At 46.9% G+C, this 22,185-nt stretch overlaps 1 protein-coding gene and 1 long non-coding RNA gene across 12 annotated transcripts in view; one reads left to right on the forward strand and one right to left on the reverse strand.

Annotated features, from left to right (window-relative positions):
* Positions 1–5,313, reverse strand: part of LMBR1 (limb development membrane protein 1) — a 163,417-nt gene extending 158,104 nt beyond the window's left edge. For 3 of the 10 annotated variants that reach the window (XM_082472639.1, XM_082472641.1, XM_082472637.1), the window contains exon 1: positions 5,053–5,311. In XM_082472639.1, the coding sequence (XP_082328765.1) occupies positions 5,053–5,118 (66 nt within the window). In that variant the 5' untranslated portion in view covers positions 5,119–5,311. Of the gene's footprint in view, positions 1–5,052 lie in introns of all 10 variants that reach the window. The other 7 variants (XM_082472643.1, XM_082472644.1, XM_082472645.1 and 4 more) reach the window with 5 other exon arrangements.
* Positions 5,314–5,414: 101 nt separating this feature from the next.
* On the forward strand, positions 5,415–20,323 carry LOC309665864. Of its 2 annotated transcripts, none has more exons than XR_014266732.1 (3): positions 5,415–5,719; positions 8,523–8,668; positions 16,885–20,323. It is a non-coding gene; the product is annotated as an uncharacterized lncRNA (long non-coding RNA). The 2 variants fall into 2 exon arrangements; XR_014266733.1 differs by lacking the exon at positions 16,885–20,323 and adding an exon at positions 9,074–14,405.
* The last annotated feature ends 1,862 nt before the right edge of the window (positions 20,324–22,185 follow it).

The raw sequence follows: 22,185 nt of genomic DNA on the forward strand, positions 1-22,185 counted from the left end.
AATATACAAACAGCTTATGTAGCTCTATACCACAAAAACAAACAACCCAATCAAAAAAAATGGACAGAACTTCCCTGGTGGCGCAGTGGTTAAGAATCTGCCTGCCAATGCAGGGGACACGGGTTTGATCCCTGGTCTGGGAAGATCCCACGTGCCGCGGAGCAACTAAGCCCGTGCGCCATAACTACCGAGCCTGCGCTCTAGAGCCCGCGAGCCACAACTACTGAGGCCACATGCCACAACTACTGAAGCCCACGCGCCTAGAGCCCTGCTCCGCAACAAGAGAAGCCACCACAATGAGAAGCCCGCACACCGCAACAGAGCAGCCCCCGCTCTCCACAACTACAGAAAGCCCGCGAGCAGCAACGAAGACCCAGTGCAACCAAAAATAAATAAATTAATTAAATAAATTAAAAAAAAAAAAATGGACAGAAGATCTCAACGAACATTTCTCCCAAGAAGACATACAGGTGGCCACAAAGCACATGAAAAGATACTCAACATCACTAATTATTAGAGAAATGCATATCAAAACTACAATGACGGCTTCCCTGGTGGTGCAGTGGTTGGGAGTCTGCCTGCCAGTGCAGGGGACACGGGTTCAAGCCCTGGTCTGGGAGGATCCCACGTGCCGCGGAGCAGCTGGGCCCATGGGCCACAGCTGCTGAGCCTGCGCGTCTGGGGCCTGTGCTCCGCGGCAAGAGGGGCCGCGACAGTGGGAGGCCCGCGCACCACGATGAAGAGTGGCCCCTGCTTGCCGCAACTGGAGAAAGCCCTCACACAGAAACGAAGACCCAACACAGCCAAAAATAACTAAATAAAAAAAAATTAAAAAAAAAAAAAAAACTACAATGAGGTATCACCTCACATTGGTCAGAATGGCCATCATCAAAAAGTCTACAAACGACACATGCTGGAGAGGATGTGGAGAAAAGGGAACCCTCTTGCCCTGTTGGTGGGAATGTAAATTGGTACAACCACTATGGAGAACAGTATGGAGGTTCCTTAAAAAACTAAAAATAGAACTACCATATGACCCAGCAATCCCACTTCTGGGCGTATATCCAGAGAAAACCATAGTTCAAAATGATACATGAACCCCAATATTCATTGCAGCACTATTTATAATAGCAAAGACATGGAAGCAACCTAGATGTCCAAAACAGAAAAATGGATAAATAAGATGTGGTACATATATACAATGGGATATTTTCTCAGCCATAAAAAAAGAATGAGGGCTTCCCTGGTGGCACAGTGGTTAAGAATCCGCCTGCTAATGCAGGGGACACGGGTTCGAGCCCTGCTCTGGGAAGATCCCACATGCCGCGGAGCAACTAAGCCCGTGCGCCACAACTACTGAGCCTGCACTGTAGAGCCCGTGAGCCACAACTATTGAGCCCACGTGCCTAGAGCCCGTGCTCCACAACAAGAGAAGCCACCGCAATGAGAAGCCCGCACAACACTACGAAGAGTAGCCCCCGCTAACCGCAACTAGAGAAAGCCAGCGCGCAGCAACAAAAGACCCAACTCAGCCAAAAATAAATAAATAAATAGATAAATAAATAAAATTTAAAAAAAAAAAAGAATGAAATAATGCCATTTGCAGCAACATGGATGGACCTAGAGATTATTACACTAAGTGAAGTCAGATATAGAAAGACAAATATCATGTGATATCACTTATATGTGGACTCTTTAAAAAAACGATACAAATGAACTTATTTACAAAACAGAAACAGACTCAGACTTCGAAAACAAACTTACGGTTACCAAAGGGGGGGGGGGGGCAGGAGGGATAAATTAGAAGTTTGGGATTAACAAACACACACGAGTATATATAAAATAGATAATCAACAAAGACCTACTGTATAGCACAGGGAACTCTACTCAATACTCTGTAATAACCTATATGGGAAAAGCATCTGAAAAAGAATGGATATATGTATATGTATAAATGAATCACTTTGCTGTATACCTGAAACTAGCACAACATTGTAAATCGACTATAATATAAAATTTTTAAAAATTTTGAATTTGTTTAATTTAAAAAATTAATAAATAAAAGAATTGGCAACAAGTCCTAGAGAAAAATCAAGCATTTATACTCACTCTAAATATGAATACTTTGAGGAAGGAAAGCCAAAGACTGGAAATTCACTAAGCTTGGGCACTGTCTGCACTGGTTCTGCAGAGAGTGGAGTATACCCACCACCCAAGGGTGCCGGTCCAGGAGAAGTAGGGGTGAGGAGGAGCAGAACGAAGGAATTCTAGAATCAGTGCCAAAACTGAGTTGTTTCTAGGGTAGCAGACAAAAATAAAGCTCCTGGCTACTATAACGTGGGTCCCTTTCTCAATCCAAATATGAGAACATCTGATTAATTTAAAATAAGGCCAAAAACAAATAGACCAATGAAACACAGCATAGAATCAAAATTAAACCCCACAAATATACAGTTATACCTAATTTGTGACTAAGGTCATAAATGGTGCTGAAGCAATTGGACATCCATGTGAAAAAAATATATACGAATCCTACTTTACAACATACACAAAAAATAAATTCCAGATGAACTGTAGGTTTAAATGGGAGGAGTAAATCAATAAACCATTTAGAGAAAAGCACAAGAGGACATCTTCCTTACCTTGGAGTAAGCAAAAATTTCTTAAACAGGACATAAAACATACTGATCATAAAAGAAAAAATTCTAATAAAGTGAACTATATTAAAATTAAGATTTCTGCTCATTAGAAAATATCATTAAGCAAGTGAAAAAGCATCCACAGAATGAAAAAAGGATTTACTATATACATACACACACAGACGTATGCATATGTATACACATATATATACATATACATGACCAAAGTATCATATCCAGAAAACATAAACAACTCTCGCAAATCAATATTAAAAAGATAAACAAGGGACTTCCCCGGCGGTCCAGTGGTAAAGAATCCGCCTTCCAATGTAGGAGACGCGGGTTCAATCCCTGGTAAGGAACTAGGATCCCACATGCCGCGGGGCAACTAAGCCCGCGCGCCACAACTACTGAGCTCGCGCGCCTCAACGAGAGAGCCCGCGTGGCGCAAACTACAGAGCCCACGCGCTCTGGAGCACGCGCGCCACAACTAGAGAGAAGCCCGCGCGTCGCAACGAAAGACTCCGCGTGCGGCAACTACGACCCCGACGCAGCCAAAAAAAATAAGGAAAATAAATAAATTAAATAAATTTGTTCTTAAAATAAGCAATTTTTTAAAAAAGGCTGTTACTTATTTTAAAAAAAAAAAAGTTTAAAAATGGGAAAAAGACCTGAAGACTCTTCACAAAAGATTTCCAAATGACCAATACACATATGAAAAGGTGCTGAAATTCATTATCATCAGGGAAATGCAAATAAAGTCTTTTGTGCAACAAATACCATGACACTTACCAGAATGGCTAAAATTAAAAAAAAAAAAAGAAAAAAAAAAAACAGAAAATACTAAGTGTCCTACAGATGGGAAGCAAATCACGCCTCTCCTACAGCGCTGGTGGGAGTGTAAATTGGTACAACCCACTATGGCAAACTGTTTAAAAATATCTACTAAAGATGAACAAACGCACAACCTATAACCTAGAGGTTCCATGCTTAGGTATGGACCTAACAAATGCGTCCACATGTTCACCGGAAGACATGTACAAGAATACTCGCAACCAAAACCTGAAAACTACTGAAGTGCCCACCAACAGTGAAATAAACATAAATTGTGCTACAGTCACACAACTACAGCGTTCGGGGTGAACTGCAACTACATACAACAGAGAGGAAATTCACAAACGCTGCTGAGTGAAGGAAATAGGACACAAAAGAGGGCATACTGTAAGGCTCCATTTACGTAAAAGTTCAAAACTAAGCTAATCTACTACAGCCAGGACCGTGTTTACTCTTGGTGGAGTGGAGAGCAACTGGATGGGGAAAAGGGATGGGCCTCTGAGATGCTAATAATAATTGTGTTTCACAGTCTGTGTTCAGAATTCCACAGGTGTGTTTAAAGTGCTTCGAGCTGGACATGTATGATGATGTACTTCTCTGTTTATTTTAGCTTCAATTTAAAACTTTAAACTAATATGCCGTAGCAGAGTCCACCAGTTCAGAATTTATACCTCTTTATTCCAAGGTATGACTTGGCAAAGTGATGCTCAATTTTCTAGATCAAGAACTACACAAACCAGGCAATTCTCAAAAACCAAGAGACTGAATTTGAGAGAAGTTAGTTAGAAGAGGAGAGGGGTAAACACAAATGCACAACATGTATATATTTTACATTGCTATGAAAACATAAACAAACAACCACAACGTGTTCTAGTGCGCCAGGAAAAGGTAAAAACATCAACGTAGACTCCTACGGCCGAGCCTGCTTCCCGACCCCTGCCAGCAGCACAGAAGAAACAGGGGACCAAGAAAGGATGACTTCCTTCAGAAGCTGCTTCCAGGGCACAGAGGACTTCTGCCCAGGCCCTCAATCCCACCCATCGCCGGCCTTCACACCCAAACGCAAGGTTTCAGGCTCAGCTCAAGAGGGGAGGAGGGCGACGGGTGAGGGGCGGAAAGGTGGGCGCTAAACCCGGCCGAGGTGACTAGTCGGGCTGGGAGAGCGAGCCCGGCGCCTGCGCGGGGCCACCCAGGTCCCGCCAGACACCCGCCCGCACACCTGTCTACCGTGCCAGGCCAGGGAGGTGCCAGGCCACGGCGCGCGGGCCGCGGGACCGTCGTCCACCGCCTGGAGGGCCGACGCCGCCGACCCGGCCCGGGAAGAGCCCTGGGGGAGGAGGGCGCAGGCGGCCCCGAAGCACTCCCGGGGGCCGGACAGGTGACTCGACGGAACCGCGCCCAGGACGGAGAGCAGGTGGGCGCAGGGCGGGGGGCGGAGCCTGGGGGAGGGGCGCGGCGCGAGGCGGAGGAGCGGGGGCGGGGAGGCGGTACAGGGGAGACCGCGAGGGCCGCGAGGGGGAAGGGGAGCGGAGGGACAGGCGGGCGGCAGGCTGGGAGGGGGCGGGCAGAGGGCGCTCACCGTGGACTCCCGCACTTGGCTGTGGAAGTGCTGCTCCCGCGCCGACACCTCGTCCTGCCCTTCCATCCTCCTTCATGCCCGCCGCCGCGCCGCCCGCGTCCGCGCACTCCGCCGCACCATCGCCTGCCGGCCCGAGGGGCTGGACGGCCGCCTCGCCGGCCGGGACGGGAGCAGCCTGCCGCTGCAGAGACCGCGAGCAAGACACCGGGCGCTGCCTCAGCCGCCGCCTCAGAAGAAGCCGCTCTGGCTGCTGAGGGCGGGCGCCGCGCGAGCCGGGGCGGGGCGGGGGCGGGGCTTGACGTCAGAGGAAGGCGCCGTGCGTCAGAGGAGCGCGCCGCGACGCCTGAGGGGCCTGAGGCTGAGGGGCGGGGCCTTCCGGGCGGGGCTTGCGGGCCACGGCCCCGGGGAGCGGAGGCCGGCGGGCGCCCGCGAATTCCCGCAGGGAGCGGGGTGAGGAGCTAGCGGTTGGGGTCGGGTCTCCGGGCGCGTGCTCCCCCGCCCGGTGAGGATGAACTAACGGAGATGGGCGGGCCGGCGCGCCGGGTTAGCAGGCGTTTATCCTGTATGGCCGCAGCAGTCAGCGCCCCTCACCAGCACGAGCCCCGCCTGCAGAGCCCTAGGCGGCGTCCAGCAGGAGGCCTCCCGCGGGAACTGTCACTCCGCCAAAGTAAGTTAAAAGGTCGGAAACTGGTTGTTTCTGGACGCGCTTTGGGCGGAAACCCCGGAAACCTGGCTTCTGTGGGTCTGATAAGCGGTTGGGCTGCCGCTGGTCTTGGGCTTCCCCACCTGGATAATGTAGATAGCCGTGAACGTGAGGCCCTGCCACATCCGAGGGCGGCCCAGTACTAGGGAGGCTACATGACCCTCCTGAGAGCCTCCATGATCCGTTAGTTTGGGGACGGCCAAATATGCCACATACAGTACATACGTCCCCTACCTACACATGAGTTACGTTGGAGAGCGTTAGCAAATCTGATTTGTTCGTTAAGTCCAAGAAGTTAGCCTAGGTACCCCACTAACACAATTGGCTCTATACCGCTGCTGTTACGCTTGCTTCCGGACATCCTGGGCTTGAAATAAAGGTACTGTAGTACTGTACTGTATCCAGTACTGTACAGTAGAGTACACAAAAGCACAACCACTTGTAGAGGATGCACGCACGTGACAATGTACGCCAGACACGTGAACTACCTTACCTGAATGGACGTTCCAACACACACACGTTCACATCTTTGAAAGTTCGCAACTTGAAGGTTCATATGTAGGGGACTTACTGTAATTCACCCCTATTCTGCATTAAGTACCTTTCTGTTGTTGTTTGCAATAAAAATGAATTTGAAGGAATATTTATCATTTTACTTTTGGACTTGGGGCGTATAAGAAAGTCACTTAAATTGCTATTGGCTGTGACGTTTGGCATCTCTGAGAATTCTTAGGAAGCGAGAAAATCTACAAATTGCTTTCAAATTATTTTTATGATATATGTTAATTTAGATTTTGAAGTATCTTTTTGTGATTTTGAACTAAAACTTTTTTCACGACTCCAACTTTTTTCTTTTATGGCCCCTGAAAAGCTTGTAGGTCTCCACATACTGTGCCTATAATGCCTTATGCCAGAAAATGGTGGTGGGGACTTGGAGAACATGAGGTTTGTTCTGAGCCAGTACTGCTGCTGCCATAGGCTGATAAGAATCCAGGAATAATTTTCAAGTGGTTAAATTCAGTGTTCATCTCTATTTTTTAAAAGTCTCTGAACCCTAAAGAACCTGGGAAAGATAAAGGAGTATCTGTTTTTCTGAACACCCAGCTTCTGAGAGCTGGGTTAAATACCTGCGTGAAATGACCTGGATAATTTCTGGGGTAATCTCTCCAAATCAGAGGGTAATGAGATCTGATTTTAAGATGTGACGTTTAGACACATATTCCAGAAAGTCAATAAATATAGCATTTCTGATCTTTCTAACCCAATACTCCAGCCATCTAGACCTTTTTATTTTCTTTTATGCAGCTGTCTGTAAAGGTTCGCTCACCTTTGATCTTAGTTGTTTCCCTGTGTTTGGTACTTACAACACTTAGCCCAGGGTAGTAGACCTCAAAAATGCCCACAAGCTCTTCCCTGTACACTCACCCCTTTGCCTTGTGGCTTTGCCCCTCCTCCCAGCAAGGAATGGAGCCTATTTTCCACCCTTGAATCTGGGCCTGGACATGTGACTTGCTTTGGCCAAAGAGACATTAGAAAATACGAAGCTGTTGAGAAGTGCTTGTGCGTTAGGGCTTGCCCCTTCTCACGGCCCCTGGGCACTCTCCAACTGCCATTGTGTAAAATCGTCCCACCCAAGCTGGTAAGGGGTGTCTCAGTTATCTCTGTCACCCCAGCTGACACCTTCTTTTCTGCATCCCCCTAAAACATGAATTCCCCCAAAACACAGTTCTTCCCCTCTGCTGAAAGCACTGCAATGCAGTATTCTCATTACCTGTAGAAAAAATCAGACTCCTGAACTGGCATTCAAGACCTTGACTTTGGGGCCCCACCCTGCCCTTCCAACTGTTCCCACTTCTCTCTCTAAAGAACCCTTTCCTGCAGGCTGGCTTCCTCCTCTCTCCAATCCCCCGGGGCTTGCCATTGCCAAGGCCCGGAACTTTTACCCATTTCATACCCTCTTTCCTCCTCTTCAGATTCCGTGCTACCACTCTTTTACTGTCCACACCAAGACCTTCCTTCTCCAAAAAGTCTTTCCTGGCAATTCCAGTCTCTTCATTCATTCATTCATTCAAAACCATGAACACACCATGGAAAGAATACTGCTTCAGTCCCTGCTCTGGGGGCGCTTACAGGAGGAAAACAGAGAACGTGCAGCCATCCATCTGACACCTGGCACACACGACCTTATATTTTATCTCAGCATTTCCTGCATGTGTGTCTATCCACAGTCAGAGTACAAGCTCTTTCAGGTCTGGAGTATCTCTTCCTGCATCATGTAAACCTCCATGTATTTCCTGCAATACCTATTAGAATGCTTTGCCCAAAGGAGACAGTTTACGAGTATTTATTGGTCAATAGATTGGTTGCCCTGAGAAATTCCCCAAAGACTTCTTCAAACTTCAGTAAGTCTTCAGATTTCTATACCAAGGTAGATAATTGTATGGACGTTGCCCGTGTGTGCAACATTACGACTCAAGTGTCCACAAATGAGAATGCTGCTTGTTACTATGTACTCCAGTTTCACTATCACGACGTGTCTTTGAACCTGCCAAAATTCAGGATTGTTTCCTTCATTCCACTGGGCCTTGCTTTGATTCTCTTGATTACAATGAGATCAAAGTTTTGAGACATAAGGACATAGAAACCAATTTTTTTTTTGTCTTTATGCCCCATACAAAACCAAGCCAAGCAATGTTCAGATGTAAGCTGAATTCCTTCCAGCCTCTATTAAAGGGCTTCTTTTTTTCCTTTATCCAAATACTCACAGCAAGAGAGATAAACAAGCAAAAGTCTAGAGACAAGCCAGCTGTCCATCTACAGTGGAAAATGTAAACAAATTGTGATGTGTTCGCGTACTGGAATTTTACCCTGGCGTGAAAAATCCACGAACCACAGCTGCAAGCAACAATATGGGTGAGTCTCTACGACAGCACTGAGCAAAAAAAAAAAAAAAAAGGTCACAGAAGAATACAAACAGTATGATTCCACTTACATAAAGTTCAAAGCCATGCAGAACTAAACAGGATATTACTTAGGGATGCAAACGTGTGGTAGAATTATAAAGAAGAGCAGTGATAAACCTCTAAGAAGGAAGGTCAGAGGAGAGACTGGGCAGAGGCATTCAGAGGGCTGCAAAGGGAATGATAACGCACGTTTCTTACACGTGCGGGGTGGGGACAGGGGTCACAGCGCCTCATTGCGTTGCTGTTTATGCATCGTATATGTTGCATAAACTATGTCTATTCACTATTTAAATAAAGGAATTGTTTTAAGAGGCACCACTGTCTGGTAGCCTAAACTGTGGCTTCTCTGCCTCAGCTTGACCCCTTGCTAAAGGGAGCATCTTAGAGTGGAGTCAACACCAAGCAAGGATTCTGGAAACCAGGTTCCAGCTCTGCCAGGTGTGGCCTTTTGGGCCTCGCTTCAGTTACTGATGCCTAAGGTCCTTTCAAAACTCTGTTTATGGCCTTAAAAGTTCATTTGGAAACTTTCCACACAACCCTGTGTTTCTGCTGGAGCTTTCATGGGTCAGAGGAAGAAGAGAACGGGCATCGGTTGCTTGGCTCCAAACCCGAGCGTCATTCTGAATTCCACGCCGCCCCTTGCACCCCAAAGCCCACCCATCACCAAGAATTGTCGCCTCTCCCACCAAAGCACGTCTCAGGTCAGCCACTTCTCACACCCCCGCTGCTATCTCCTGGCCAGAGCCACCCCGTCCCTCAAGTGGCCTCTGAGCCATCTCCCCACATCCCCTCTTCCCAGCCTGCCCCGCACCAGTCCAGCCCAAGAGATAAGCACGGAAGTCAGACTTCTCCCTCCCCCGCCCCCTCCCCGAGCTTCCCATCTTGCTCAGACTCAAACACTAGCCTCTCACGGAGACCTGCAGGGACCCCGGACCCCGCCCCGCCCACCTCCTCAGCCTCCTACCACTGCCCCATTGCCTGTGCCCTTCCGTCCGCTCGGCCCAGAATGCGCTTCCCCTGGGTCACAACTGCCCCCTTGTCACTTACACTGCAGCATGAATGTTATCAGCGCAGAGAGGCCATCAGAGACCAACCCAGGTGCTTGCTCAGTTCACCTTGTTTATTTTCCTCAAAACAGGACCACTGAAATTACCTCTGTATGGGTTTGTTTTCTGTCCAGTCTAATTTGTCTGGTTCACGATTTTCCAACACCAAGCACAGTGCCTGGCAAGTATTAGGAGCTCAGTAAATCTTTCTTAGATAAAGAACTAAATGTGTGAATGAGAGAGAGAGAGAGAGAGGGTGGTGGGAACTAGCTTTTGTAGAATAACCAGTACATTCCAGGGGTCTCACATGCATTATGTAATTTAACCATCACAATAACTCTGTGAGGTAGGTATTGTCGGCTCCATTTTACCATTGATGACACTGAGGAGAGGGTAAGCGACCTCACATAGTCCACATTCGAACCCAGATCCACCTGACTCACTCACTCCTGTCCTTTCCACAGTACTATTGCCCCTCGCCACGCAATAAAACCACAACCTGGCTTCATCGTGGGTGACACAGAGGGAAACTCCCAGGTCCCTCTGTTGGGCATTCTGCCCTAACCACTCACCTCCCCTTCCCCCGAAATTATTCTGCTCTCATTTGTGTGCCTGAGTATGTGCTCAAGCATACCGGTAAGTACAGGCTCCCTCTGCCCCTGGGGCTGCAGGAGTGGTGTAGTAGTCAGGGCTCTCCAGAGGAAGAGCGCAATAGGGGATACAGAGAGATAGACACGAAAGATAGATAGATAGATAGATACATAGATAGACAGACAGGCAGACACAATATGGTTTCTAATTCCATTCTCTATAATAAAGAGCCAAGGTTCCTTGGGAGGTGGCTGATTCTAGGGCTGGGGCAAGAAATATACACCATGAGCCTGGAGCATCTCGTAGTGCCAGAAAATAGGAAAGTGATCAAGGGAATTCCCTGGCGGTCCAGTGGTTAGGACTCAGTGCTCTCACTGCCAGGGCCCAGGGTTTGATCCCTGGTCAGGGAACTAAGATCCCACAAGTCTCACGGTGCTGCAAAAAAAAAAAAAAAAGTGATCAAAAACCAAAACGATGAAGGTATAGGGGTATGACAGAGGGACACAGGCGCCAACCTGAAAGAGTTCCCAATGGCCAAAGCAAAAATAATTCGAACATCAAAATAAATAGCAAATACTGGGTTAGAATTAAAGTATAAAGTAAATATTCATGAGTCAATACTGATATAAACAAATATTAATTTAGGTAAATTCTCCCCCACAAAAAAGTGGAGCTTATCTCCGCACCCCTGAGTGTCGCTAGACTTAGTGACCTGCACCCAAAGAACAGACAAGAGAAGGAAAAGTAAAGTAACTGCAGTGGAGAAACCTGGGGGTCAGTGTGAGCGCCATCAGAGGCGAGTCACGTTGACAGTATGCACCTTTGATGTGGGGTGATGAGAACGGCCCTTCACCCATGAGGCCTTTCTCCCAGAACGCACACCCTCAGTCCAACCATGAGAAAAATGTCAGATGAGCTCACATTGAACAGCATTCTACAAAATACCAGACCAGTACTCCCCAAAGTTGTCAAGGTCATCAAAAACAAGGGAAGTTTGGAAAATCATCTCGGGCCTTAGAGGAGGCTAAGGATAATAATGTATCAACATTAGTTCATTGGTTGTGATAAATGTACCGTAAGTAAGAGGAAGACAGCGCGGGAGCCTGGATACGGGGCACACAGGAACTCTTAGTCTCTTTGCAACTTTTCTGTAAATCAAAAATTTAAAGTTTAGTTTTTAAAAAGGAAGAGAAAGAATACCAGGTACCTTGCAAAATCTCCAGGAGGACCAGAGAACCAGACTTGAAGGAAAGATGCCCCAGTCAAGAGCTGGTCCCTTGAAGACACCAGTGCGCCATTTCTGAGTGTAGACACACAGCCCATCCACGGCTTATCTGACGCTGGTCACTTCTAAGACTTCTCCCATCTGGACCCTGGATGTGGCTAATTGGCAGAGCCTGGGTCATGAGCACACACCTGAGCTGCAAAGGAAGAGAGTGCTATTTTCCACTTCTTTCATGGAGTAGACTCCCTGCTTCATAGGATGGGGGATTCCCTTGACATAGGAAGGGGCTTCGAATATTGTTCAATCAAAAGGAATTATACGGTCCAAATACAAAGTTCTCTAATGACCCAGCATAATCCAAGTATGAACTCTACACCCTAAAGAAACAAATGGGCTTTAGAATTTTGGTAAGTGATGACCACCCAGTGATGTGCTGGAGACCCCTGGCGCTGGCTTGTGAAAGCAAGTTGCTAATTTTTAGGAATTTTGCAAAGCCAGTTGTTAAACACAACACTATTTAAAACTAAATTACATAAACTTACACTTAATTAAACTATATTTTTTAAAGGTAAAAACTACTGAAAATCCATCACGTCCTAATTATTTTATTATACTTTCCTTGAGTCTACTTACGTGTCCTTTACAACAATATGCTGCTCCTTGTTCAGTGACCTCACATTGGTAGCTGAGATCGGCCGTGCTGGGAGCATTTACACCATGGAAATCAGCAAGTGCTGCAAATCAGGGCCCTTTCCCTCCCCCTTATAGAGCTGGTTATTAGATACAGCACACCAGTGGAGCCAGCAAAGATTTTAGAAAGAGCCTAAAATGAAGATTTTCCTTATTATGGGCGGAAGTCAAACAACAGATGATCAGAGTTGGCGTCCTTTCATGGAAACTGAGCGAGACTCTCGCCTGCTGGAGGTCATCCCAAGTGTCTGGAGAGCTGGACCAAGGGGGCTTCTGAAGGGGAAACAGGATTTTTCTCAAGAAAACAATTCTAAATCTGTGAAAGTAAATCAAAGTTTAGAAACATCCATTACTCCGTGCTAATGAAACACTGGCAGTTTGTATATTTGTTGGTGTTTTAAAGGGGCAGAATAAAGCCATTATTCCCTAATGCAGGAGGGATAGCATGCATGGGTCCAGGTTCAGGGAGGGGATAGAGGTGCTGGTCTGTGTCTGTTCATTTCCTGGGGCCACCATAACAGAGTACCCCAGACTGGACAGCTTAAGCAACAGAAATTTATCTTCTCACAATTCCGGAAGCTGGAAATCTGAGATCAAAGTGTGGACAGGGTCATTGCTCCTGAGGCCTGTCTCCTTGACACGTAGATGGCTGTCTTCTCCCCATGTCCTCATACGGCCGTCCCTCTATGTATGTCTGTGTCCTGGTCTCCTCTTCTTATAAGGACACTGGTCACATTGGATCAGGGCCCACCCATACGACCTCATTTAACTTAATCACCTCTTTAAAGACCCATCTCCAAATGCAGTCACATTCTGAAATACTGGGGATTAGGAGTTCAACATGTGAAGTTAGGGGGACACAGCTCTGCACAGGGAGCATGTGAAAGTCTATTCCAGTTGCCACTCTTCTCTCAGGGAAATAAACAGCAAGGTCAGCCGCCAGAGGGAAGAGTGCGGAGTAGTGTTTGAGGTCCTGGGAGAGAAGAGGTGGGGTCGTACAGGAGTGGATGGGGGAAACACATGTGACCTCTGAGCAGCACTAGGCTCCCGTCAAAGCCCAGGCAGCAGGCCCCTGCTTCTGACCACCCACGCTGCTCCGTGATCCCAGCAGCGCAGTGCCTTGGATGCTTGGCCTGACCTCTTGTGAACATCGGCAGATGAACTGAGAGTTTGGTAATTAGATGGGAGGGTGCCTAGGAATGTGCTCTCCAATCTCAGAGTCCTGGGTTAGAATGTCAGCTTCACCACGTCTAGGTTTCAGGACCATGGACAGGTCACTCACCTGCTGTGCCTTTTCTCGCATCTGTAAATGGAAATAGAGCTGCTTGCCTGATATGGTTATTCTAATTAATTGACACATCCATAAAGTGCAAGGACACAGTAAAAGTTAGCTACCATCATCACACCATTATTTGAAAACCAGAATCTAACCATGGATTGTGTGACATTTACACATTGGGTTATATATCGATGTTTATGAAATACAGGTTTCTAAGAAATTCATAGCAAACTTGTAACTTTTACACAGGAGATTAAAGACTGAAAGAATGCTTTAAATGCATGAAAGGAGCTTTAATTTGCCAAGAAATTGTGTGGCTGTAGTATCCGTAGGAGTTGAGACTTACAAGGGCTAATCAGAGGAAACGAAAGGATGTGGACCTGTAATTAGCTGGGGGGAAATTACAGGGAATCATGGGAATTTAAATCCACAGCTAAAAATAGCAGCATCCTCCTCCACTTCCTCTTCAGCCTTTGGTGTCAGTTTCTGATTTTAACAAGATTTCATCTTAGGTTAATTGTTAAGTTCATTTCACCATCCCTGGCTAACTCTCCTTGAAGTATAAATAAAGAGATGATCAAGCGTCCGCGAGTAGAAGAAAGGCGAGAAGAGGCATGGATAATTCCTGTGTATTCAGGATTTGGCCTTCTTCACCCAGGGTGCTGTTGTCTTAGTTTAGTGTGTACCCTCGGGCCCCCTACCCTGTACACAATAACCATCTGACAGCCACGGGACAGCAGGACCCCAGGAATTCCAAGATAAGAGACTTGCACAGACATCTTTAAAGTTCCCTCCCCCACCCAGGCAGTGTAGACACAAAAACACCTTATCTCTGACTGAAAGGAAGCGACGTTTCCCACCCAGGACCCCGCTGAATGGCAGGAAGTGAAGCAGGAAGAACACGTGGGCGCACGTGGCAGGCGATCCAGGAGGGAGACGGGGCGCACAGAGGCCCAAGGAGAGGACAGGATGCGTCCTCGGGCGCACCGCAGACTCCGCCTTGTTATGAAAGCCTGATGGCGTGAGCAGCTCCAGCCCCGTTAAACGTCTGCCGGCCAAGGGCAGGAGCAGGCCCCCGCGCGCGGTTCTGGCTGCGCAGGTCCTGCTCCGGCCTTGGCACAGGTCATGGCGAGGAAGCTGCCTGGTTGGGGGATGTTCCGACTGGACAACCAGTTCATAAACTGCCCGAGGAGAGGGCACTGAGAGCTTTGGGAAATGGATGCTGAACTTTCAGCACTTTGTACATTAGAAAGCTTTTAAACTGCACTTTCTAAAGAGGAAAAAGACGGAAACATGAGGAAGCCATACTTAAGAGGGTAGTCCTTCTCCGCTGGCCCTCAGGTCTGTTCTCTGGGTGCACCCAGTAGGGTAAAGGTTTCTAGCCATTCCTCCCGATTTTTCTACTCATAAATGTGTTTTTTAATTACACAGTTGAGATCTATTTTGCTACTTGATATTTTTATTTAACAGTGTATCTTGGCTATCTTACATGTACAGATGTATTCCATTCTTCTCACCACTTAGTCAGTCGTCCATTGATTAACTAGTCCTTACTGCACGTATTTAACCAGTTGCGCGTGGATAGACATTCAGATTGTTTACAGTTTTTTGTTTTGTATTCCTATGTAAACGATGTTGTGCATAGATGCTTGTACATATTTATTTGCACACGTGTACAGATCTTGGAGGCGATCACCGACCTCCCACTTGGGAGTTTCCAGATGAGGTCAAAGCGGCCCAGATGCTTTTGGGAAAGGCTGCTTCATGGCCAGGCCCCCTCCCAGCAAAGGGTTCTGAGGGGGACCGGGCGGGGACAGAGCCAGAGCTGCCTGGAAGGGGGGTGGGTTGCATCCTGAGTCCCCACTTGCCACCAAGCCTGGGTGGGGAGACAGTGCCTGTAGCACGTCAGGGAATTCACCAGGAGAAGGCAGACCTCACCCAGGCCACCCCCCAGGGGCTGCCGGCCCTGACCAAGCCCTGGGACAGGCCCCCTGAGGACGACTGACATCAGCAGCCTGGGAGCTAGACTCTCCCCTCGCCGCTGAGCTTTAACCCCTGGGAGCCCAGACCCAGGGGTGAGCAGGCGCAGGTGCGAAGGGCTGGGTTCAGGGGTGAGTCCACTGAGCGTGTCCTCTTGTCCCCACGCTGTGCTTTCCTGGTTACCCTCAAATGTCTGTTTCTCCAGATCAACTTTGATATCATTTGTTATTACCTCCGAACCCCCCAAATCCTCTTGGTCTTCAGTTGGAATTGAGTTACGGGAGAACGGACATTTTTTACAACATTTGAGTCTTCCTGTCCAAAACAAGGAATATCTTCGTCTGTATCTAAGTGAACTGACATCTTTCTATCAGCTCTTGGCTCTGGGGTTGCAAGCCACACACGGGGGCTAGAAACATGTGAAGTTTCTCTAAGACTCCTCCCTCTCTCCAGGCTTGTCTGCCCCGGGGCAGATCACGCCCAAGGAGGCAGCCTTTCTACACAGTGAACCCAGGTTCACTGTCACGGTAGATGCCTCTTTGAAGAGCCAGCTCGAAGCGGTTGGCTGTAACCTCACCGGCACCAGGCGGTCCCTCTACCAACTGTTACTTAAGGAGCTGGAAGGGCTGATCTGTGTAGCTTGTAAACCTTGACAGAAATATCTTGGTCACCTTTATGGGCTCCCAGGCAGTGGCATTCCTAAACATCCTGCTACTAATGTTCCTCTTTTACAGCATTTTTAAACCAATTTTCAAGTGAGTGTCATAAAATCACTCTATCCAGGAAGTCAGCCCCATAATCTCCAGGACATAAACTTTAAAAGCAAGATGTAAAATGCCGATGGGACGCCCTGACATGCCTCCACTCTGTGCTCAGGTGTGAGTTTATTAGCAAAGCATTAGGCCGTAAAGGCCCACTTCAGGCAGCAGACTGAAAGCGCACCGGTTGTAGGTGGGGCCTGTCAGGTGGTGAGAAACTGATCTGGGAGGACAGAAAAATTACTCCAGTGTCAGCAGCGCTTGCTAATATACAAAGTGTTTACCTTCTGGGGGGGTTTCTATGACTGTAAAACATTGAGACACACACACACACAACAGCCTGAGAGGGACCTCCCCGGCGGTCCAGTGGTTAAGACTCCGCACTTCCAATGCAGGGGGCAAGGGTTCCATCCCTGGCCAGGAAACTAAGATCCCACATGCCGCGGCCAAAATAAAAAAATAAAAAATTCTTTTAAAGATTAAAAAAAATTAAAAAACAGCCTTAGACCCTCGTGTTGCATCGTGTGTTATTGTGTCGTGCGGCGCAGTAGAAGTTCTCACTGTCATTGTTGTCTTTTGTGTATTTGTCTCCCTAAGTGTCAGTTCTCTAAGGGCAGGGCCCACGCCTGCAATTTCCCTCTCCGGCACTTGACACTGTTCTCACAGAGCTTCTCCGGAAAGGCTTGCTGTCGACGATGACCCGGGGGTCACAGGCGGGAACAGGCTCGTAGAAGCGCCTGTTTGTCCCTGCGTCAAGAAATCTTCGAATGAGGCAGAAGTTCAATGCAAGAACCAAGCACAAGCGTTGCCTTGGGAAGCACTTCATTAACCTGATGTTTGTCTGATGGGAGCCATGTGTACCTGGGCTTGAGTGTCACAGAACGTTAGCAGCGGTTGGGGTCCCTCTCCCCGACCAAGGCTGACGCCTTGGCTGGAGGCTTGAGCCTCACCCCACTCCCCACCCCCCTCGCTGTTTGTCCTGCTCGGGAAGGGGAGTTCTGAGGAGGAGGCCGGGCAGGGCTAGGGGGCAGCAGTGGCACATGAAACGCACCTGAAAGCGCGCCAGTGGCTGCACACTCTCCCAGGTCCCCACAGGGCTGCTCTGATTGGTTCTTCCTGCCGCTGGGCCCTCAGAGCCACCGATCTCTCTCCATGCCGGGGCCCCAGGTTCTGAGCATAGGAGCCCATCACAAATCACAGGACTGGCATATTTTGCACCAAAGGTGATGCTATTTATCCTACTTATCTTTACACTGAATTTTTCCTTTATCATGGACTTAGCCCGGATCTTAGGGCAATATCTTCTAGTGGAATCAACTGACAGTGTTACAGAAGAAGAAACAGGCTGAGAGAGGAGAATATGCTCCACGGTCTGGCTCCTGGTTCCTCCTTTACACCTCATGGATTCCCCCAGTGTGAGAAAAGCATAATAAACTACAGTCGCTCACTGAAGAATGGGCCTTAAAATGAGAATCTATCCTAATTTATTAGTACTTCCCAAACTGGACCTAAAAATTTTATCACTAACAATGTTTTACTTTTATGGGTATTTTGTAGCTCACAAAGCGCATGTTATCCATTATTTAAATTCACAATAACCCAACAAGATAAACTAGGGTTGTCATCCCTTTTTAACAGATGAGGAAACTGAAATATAATGAGGTAAAATAACATACCCAGGCTTGCACAGTTAGTAAACCACAGAGGCAATTCCAACCTTCAGATCTCTGTTCCAAGTCCAAAGCTCTCTCTCCCGCTCTATGGAGCCATCCAGAAGAAGGGATGAGTTATAGACATAGATAGGGATAGAGATACAGTTACAGTGTGGACAGATGCAGATGTAGAACAATCATAGCTACAGATACGGGTAGAGATGTTAGAGATGTAGTTATGGTTTTGCTATGGATGTGAATATAGATGTGGTGGTGGTTATGGATGTAGAGGTAGATGTATAGTTATAGAGAGACATAGAGATGGAGATGGAGACGGAGATGCAGGTGGGGATGGAGATGCAGATGGAGATGAAGATGGAGATGCAGATGGAGATGAAGATGGAAATGGAGAAGGAGATACAGATGGGCATGGGGATGGGGATGGAGAAGGAGATGCAGATGGGGATGGAGATGGAGATGGAAATGGAGAAGGAGATGCAGGTGGGGATGGAGATGGAGATAGAGATATGAAATGCCCCTTGAGCTAGCCGAATTAAAATTCTAATATGCAGCAAGAAAACCCTGGGTCTAGATACTCTAGGTCCCGGCCATTCCCTTCTGTTCACAGAAGATCTTGTTTAAGGGAAATGATGCCGTAGAAATGACTTCTGCCAAGCTGGAGAGTTCTGGGACTGCTGGTTCCGTGTACTGAAAGGGATGATAAAATTTCCCTTTCTCTTGTTCATCAAAATTAGCCTTTAGGACTTCCCTGGTGGCGCAGTGGTTAAGAATCCACCTGCCAATGCAGGGGACACAGGTTCAGTCCCTGGTCTGGGAAGATCCCACATGCTGCGGAGCAGCTAAGCCCGGGCGCCACAACTACTGAGCCCACGGGCTGCAACTACTGAAGCCCGCGCGCCTAGAGCCCGTGCTCCGCAACAAGAGAAGCCGCCGCAATGAGAAGCCCGTGTACTACAACAAAGAGTAGCCTCCGCTTACCACAACTAGTGAAAGCCCATGCGCAACAATGAAGACCCAACGCAGCCAAAATAAATAAATAAATAAATAAACAAATAAATAAATAAATAAATAAATAAAAATCAGCCTTTAATATATTTAGAAATTTTGGAGCTCCCTGGGACAGTCTGGGATATTAGTTTATATATAGTCCTACTTTGTCTTTATATATTTGAAAAATAAAAGGTGAAACTCAAAGGAAAAAATGAACAGTAAAAATATTTGTTGTATTTTTTACTATTATAAAAGTAAATTATATTTTAAGAGTTCCAATACATTTCTAACTGTGGTAGATTTTAAGGTAATTATGTGTCTCTTCAGTAATATATTTGCTATCAACTTATTGCATAAAAGGATTGCTTGCGAATTCAAGATTATTTTTAGATTTATAGCCCTTTCAAGTGAAAAGGGGGTTTTTCAGGAGTACTTCTGATTTCCAGTTTCTGGTGAATTTTCCATTTGCCATCAATAATGCTCCCTGCAGAAATCCCCCTTCATGTAAATCGAGCCTGACATTCCTATAATGCACAGTGCAAAAGAACGCTCTTAGGGCAGGGAATAACGTGCGTGAATTATGTCAGGCCAGCATGCAGAAACCATTCATCCCACAATTTATGAATGCAGATGCTCCCAAAACATGTTTTGGTATTCTAAAGAGATGTACGTGTTTTTATATTCATTGGCTATCTTGATAAATGTTTATTGTGGGCGCAGTGAAAACTGCTGATTTGAAAAGATATTTTTGTAATCATTTTTTGGCCTACCTCTAATGTTTATTACTCACATGATCAAAATTGTATGGCTCTATTGCCCAGTCTAATGTTGTTTTTGTTGTTTTGATTTTTCCAAAGTAAAGTGTTTGTGAAAGGCATCAGTTGAAACCTCAGAGTTTGGCTTTCTCTGCAGGTGTGCTGTGGGCCTCAGTGTCCGTGTGCCTCAGCTGCCTGGGCTCAGTCTGTCCAGGAGGAATTTGGAAAGGACCTAGGTAAGTAGCAGAGATACAGTTAAAGATGCTATAGTATATCATGTTATGTTGTGTTACTTTACATTACCTTATATTACGCTGTCTTACATTACAGTTGTGCTGTGCTGTGTTGCTTTATGTTGCTCATACTATATATCATATCATATTATTACATTATATTGTTTTAGACTCTAGAGCTATGGTTGCAATGCAGAAAAAGAATTTTGTCTGAGTTGAGGATGGAGTTAGTGTTTGGGCTGAATGATACACTGTCACACTGTCCACATTCCCTGGATAGTTGCTATTCTCTTCACTTTCTGTCCTATGACTTGATGATTAAAGTCTGGGTTTTGATTTGTTTGTGTGGTGGTTTTGAAAATTAAAGGCTGAGAACTCACACTTACCCAGCCTCCTGCCTTCATGTGGGTGTGTGTGTGTGTGTGTGTGTGTTTGTGTGTGTGTGTGTTCCTGAAGGTCGCAGGGGCTGGGATTCTATAATGTATCTCAGGGACCCGTTCTCCTATCTGTGCCCCTGAGTCATCAGCCTTCATTCACACAAATGTAGAAGCTGGCGGACGCTCTGACTTCCCCTCCAAGGCTGTCCGCTCAGTGCTTCTCACAATGATGTCTGTCTTGCTTAGCTCCTGGCCAGTGTCTGGGAGTGGAATTTAGTCTGTTATTTGAATAACAATTACAAGAAAAAGCATGCAAATAGACGTGTAACATTAACTGAGGAATTATTTTTGAAAGACACTTAGTCACCTTCTTATAGTTAAGTCATTGATAAGAAACCATTATTCTTTTTGTGAAAGATTGCTCCAGAAGCATTAGAAATCCAAGTAGGAATAAATCAATTAATTTTCAAAACTTGCAGGGATAAACTTTATTCTGAAATCATGAACGTTCTCTTCTAATTAAATTCAAATATGGTTAACTCCTTTCAGACATGTTACAATAATAAATAGTAGACTGGGGCGGTGGCGGTGAATATCCTTGATCCCTGTAAATAATTAGATTGGTTGGCTAATAGAGCATAATATCTAACACTGTAAAAATCCCAACCTTCTACATCTGTCTCATTAGCAAAAATAAATAGGTTTGTGTTAGGCCCGCAGACTAACGCAGGAACCCAGTATTGTTCCAGGACCTGCCAAAGGAGGGGGGGACTCTTGCTGGCAGTGGGTATCAACATGGTTTTCCTCTTCCTACAAAGAGGGTGGGATGTGATTAGGTTAGCAGCTCTCACAGTTACGCTGCTGGTCGTAACAGCCGAGGGGCGGCGGACACAGGAACCGGCTCTCTCCAGGGGCCCCAGGGGCACGGCAAGGAGCTTCTTTCTGCTTTGCAGAGATGGGCGATGAGCGTCCAGTGAGATGATGCCAGTGGTCAGTGTGAACGTAGCGGGCAGTGTGAACATGGCGACAGCCCAGCCAGACCCCCCTTCAGTGCTTCCCCAGACATACCCATGCCCCTCACTCTTCCCTCAGGGTGTTTACAGAGTCACGCTGACATTCTTCCATCCATGAATGCTTGCCGAGGAGGAGGATCAAGCTTGCACTGTGGGCCACGTTTGCACTTGCCTGATCTGTCCTGGGAAATTGTTGTCCATCCTTTGTGTTCTAAGCAGGGTGACCTGATATCTTGTTCGGGGGTGAAGAAGACTTCTACAATCACCCTCTTCTCTTTCTTTTTAGTTTCATCCATTCAGTTCACCAGTATTGACTTTCTCTGTGCTCAGCACTATTCTAGGCACTGAGAATATTTGCATAAATAAAGTTGATAAGTACCTACTCACATAAATACAGAACAACACTTACAGCCCTCAGCTGTCCTATGCTTATAATTTAGGAGAGAGACAAATGTAATTGATAATTATAATTAATAACTTAATCAATTAAGTAACAGGTAGTGATTGATAAATCCTGTATTGAGAATTAAAATATGATCTTTTAGATAAAGAGCAGATTAGGTCTAGAAAGACCCAAAGGAGAACTCTGAAAGGTGGGCAGAGAAAGTGGATCGGTTAGGGGCCCAGGCTGGAGGGGTACCAGGGCAGGGGGCATCACACAACCCCCGACCAGCAGCACAGGGGGACAGGCTGGGCATCTCCTGACCCGCAGCCCTGAACAGAGGGCGGGGCACATAGGCTTATCCCTCCCCCAGGTCCAGTAGGAGTTCTGCCCACTGACAAGCCCAGGTGACCCAGCAGCAGCAGCAGAGGACTGACCAGAAGTGGCCCTCCCTCACCTAGAACAACTGGACGAC

Source organism: Balaenoptera physalus (assembly GCF_965194825.1).
Source record: "Balaenoptera physalus genome assembly, chromosome: 8".
NCBI lineage: Eukaryota > Metazoa > Chordata > Mammalia > Artiodactyla > Balaenopteridae > Balaenoptera > Balaenoptera physalus.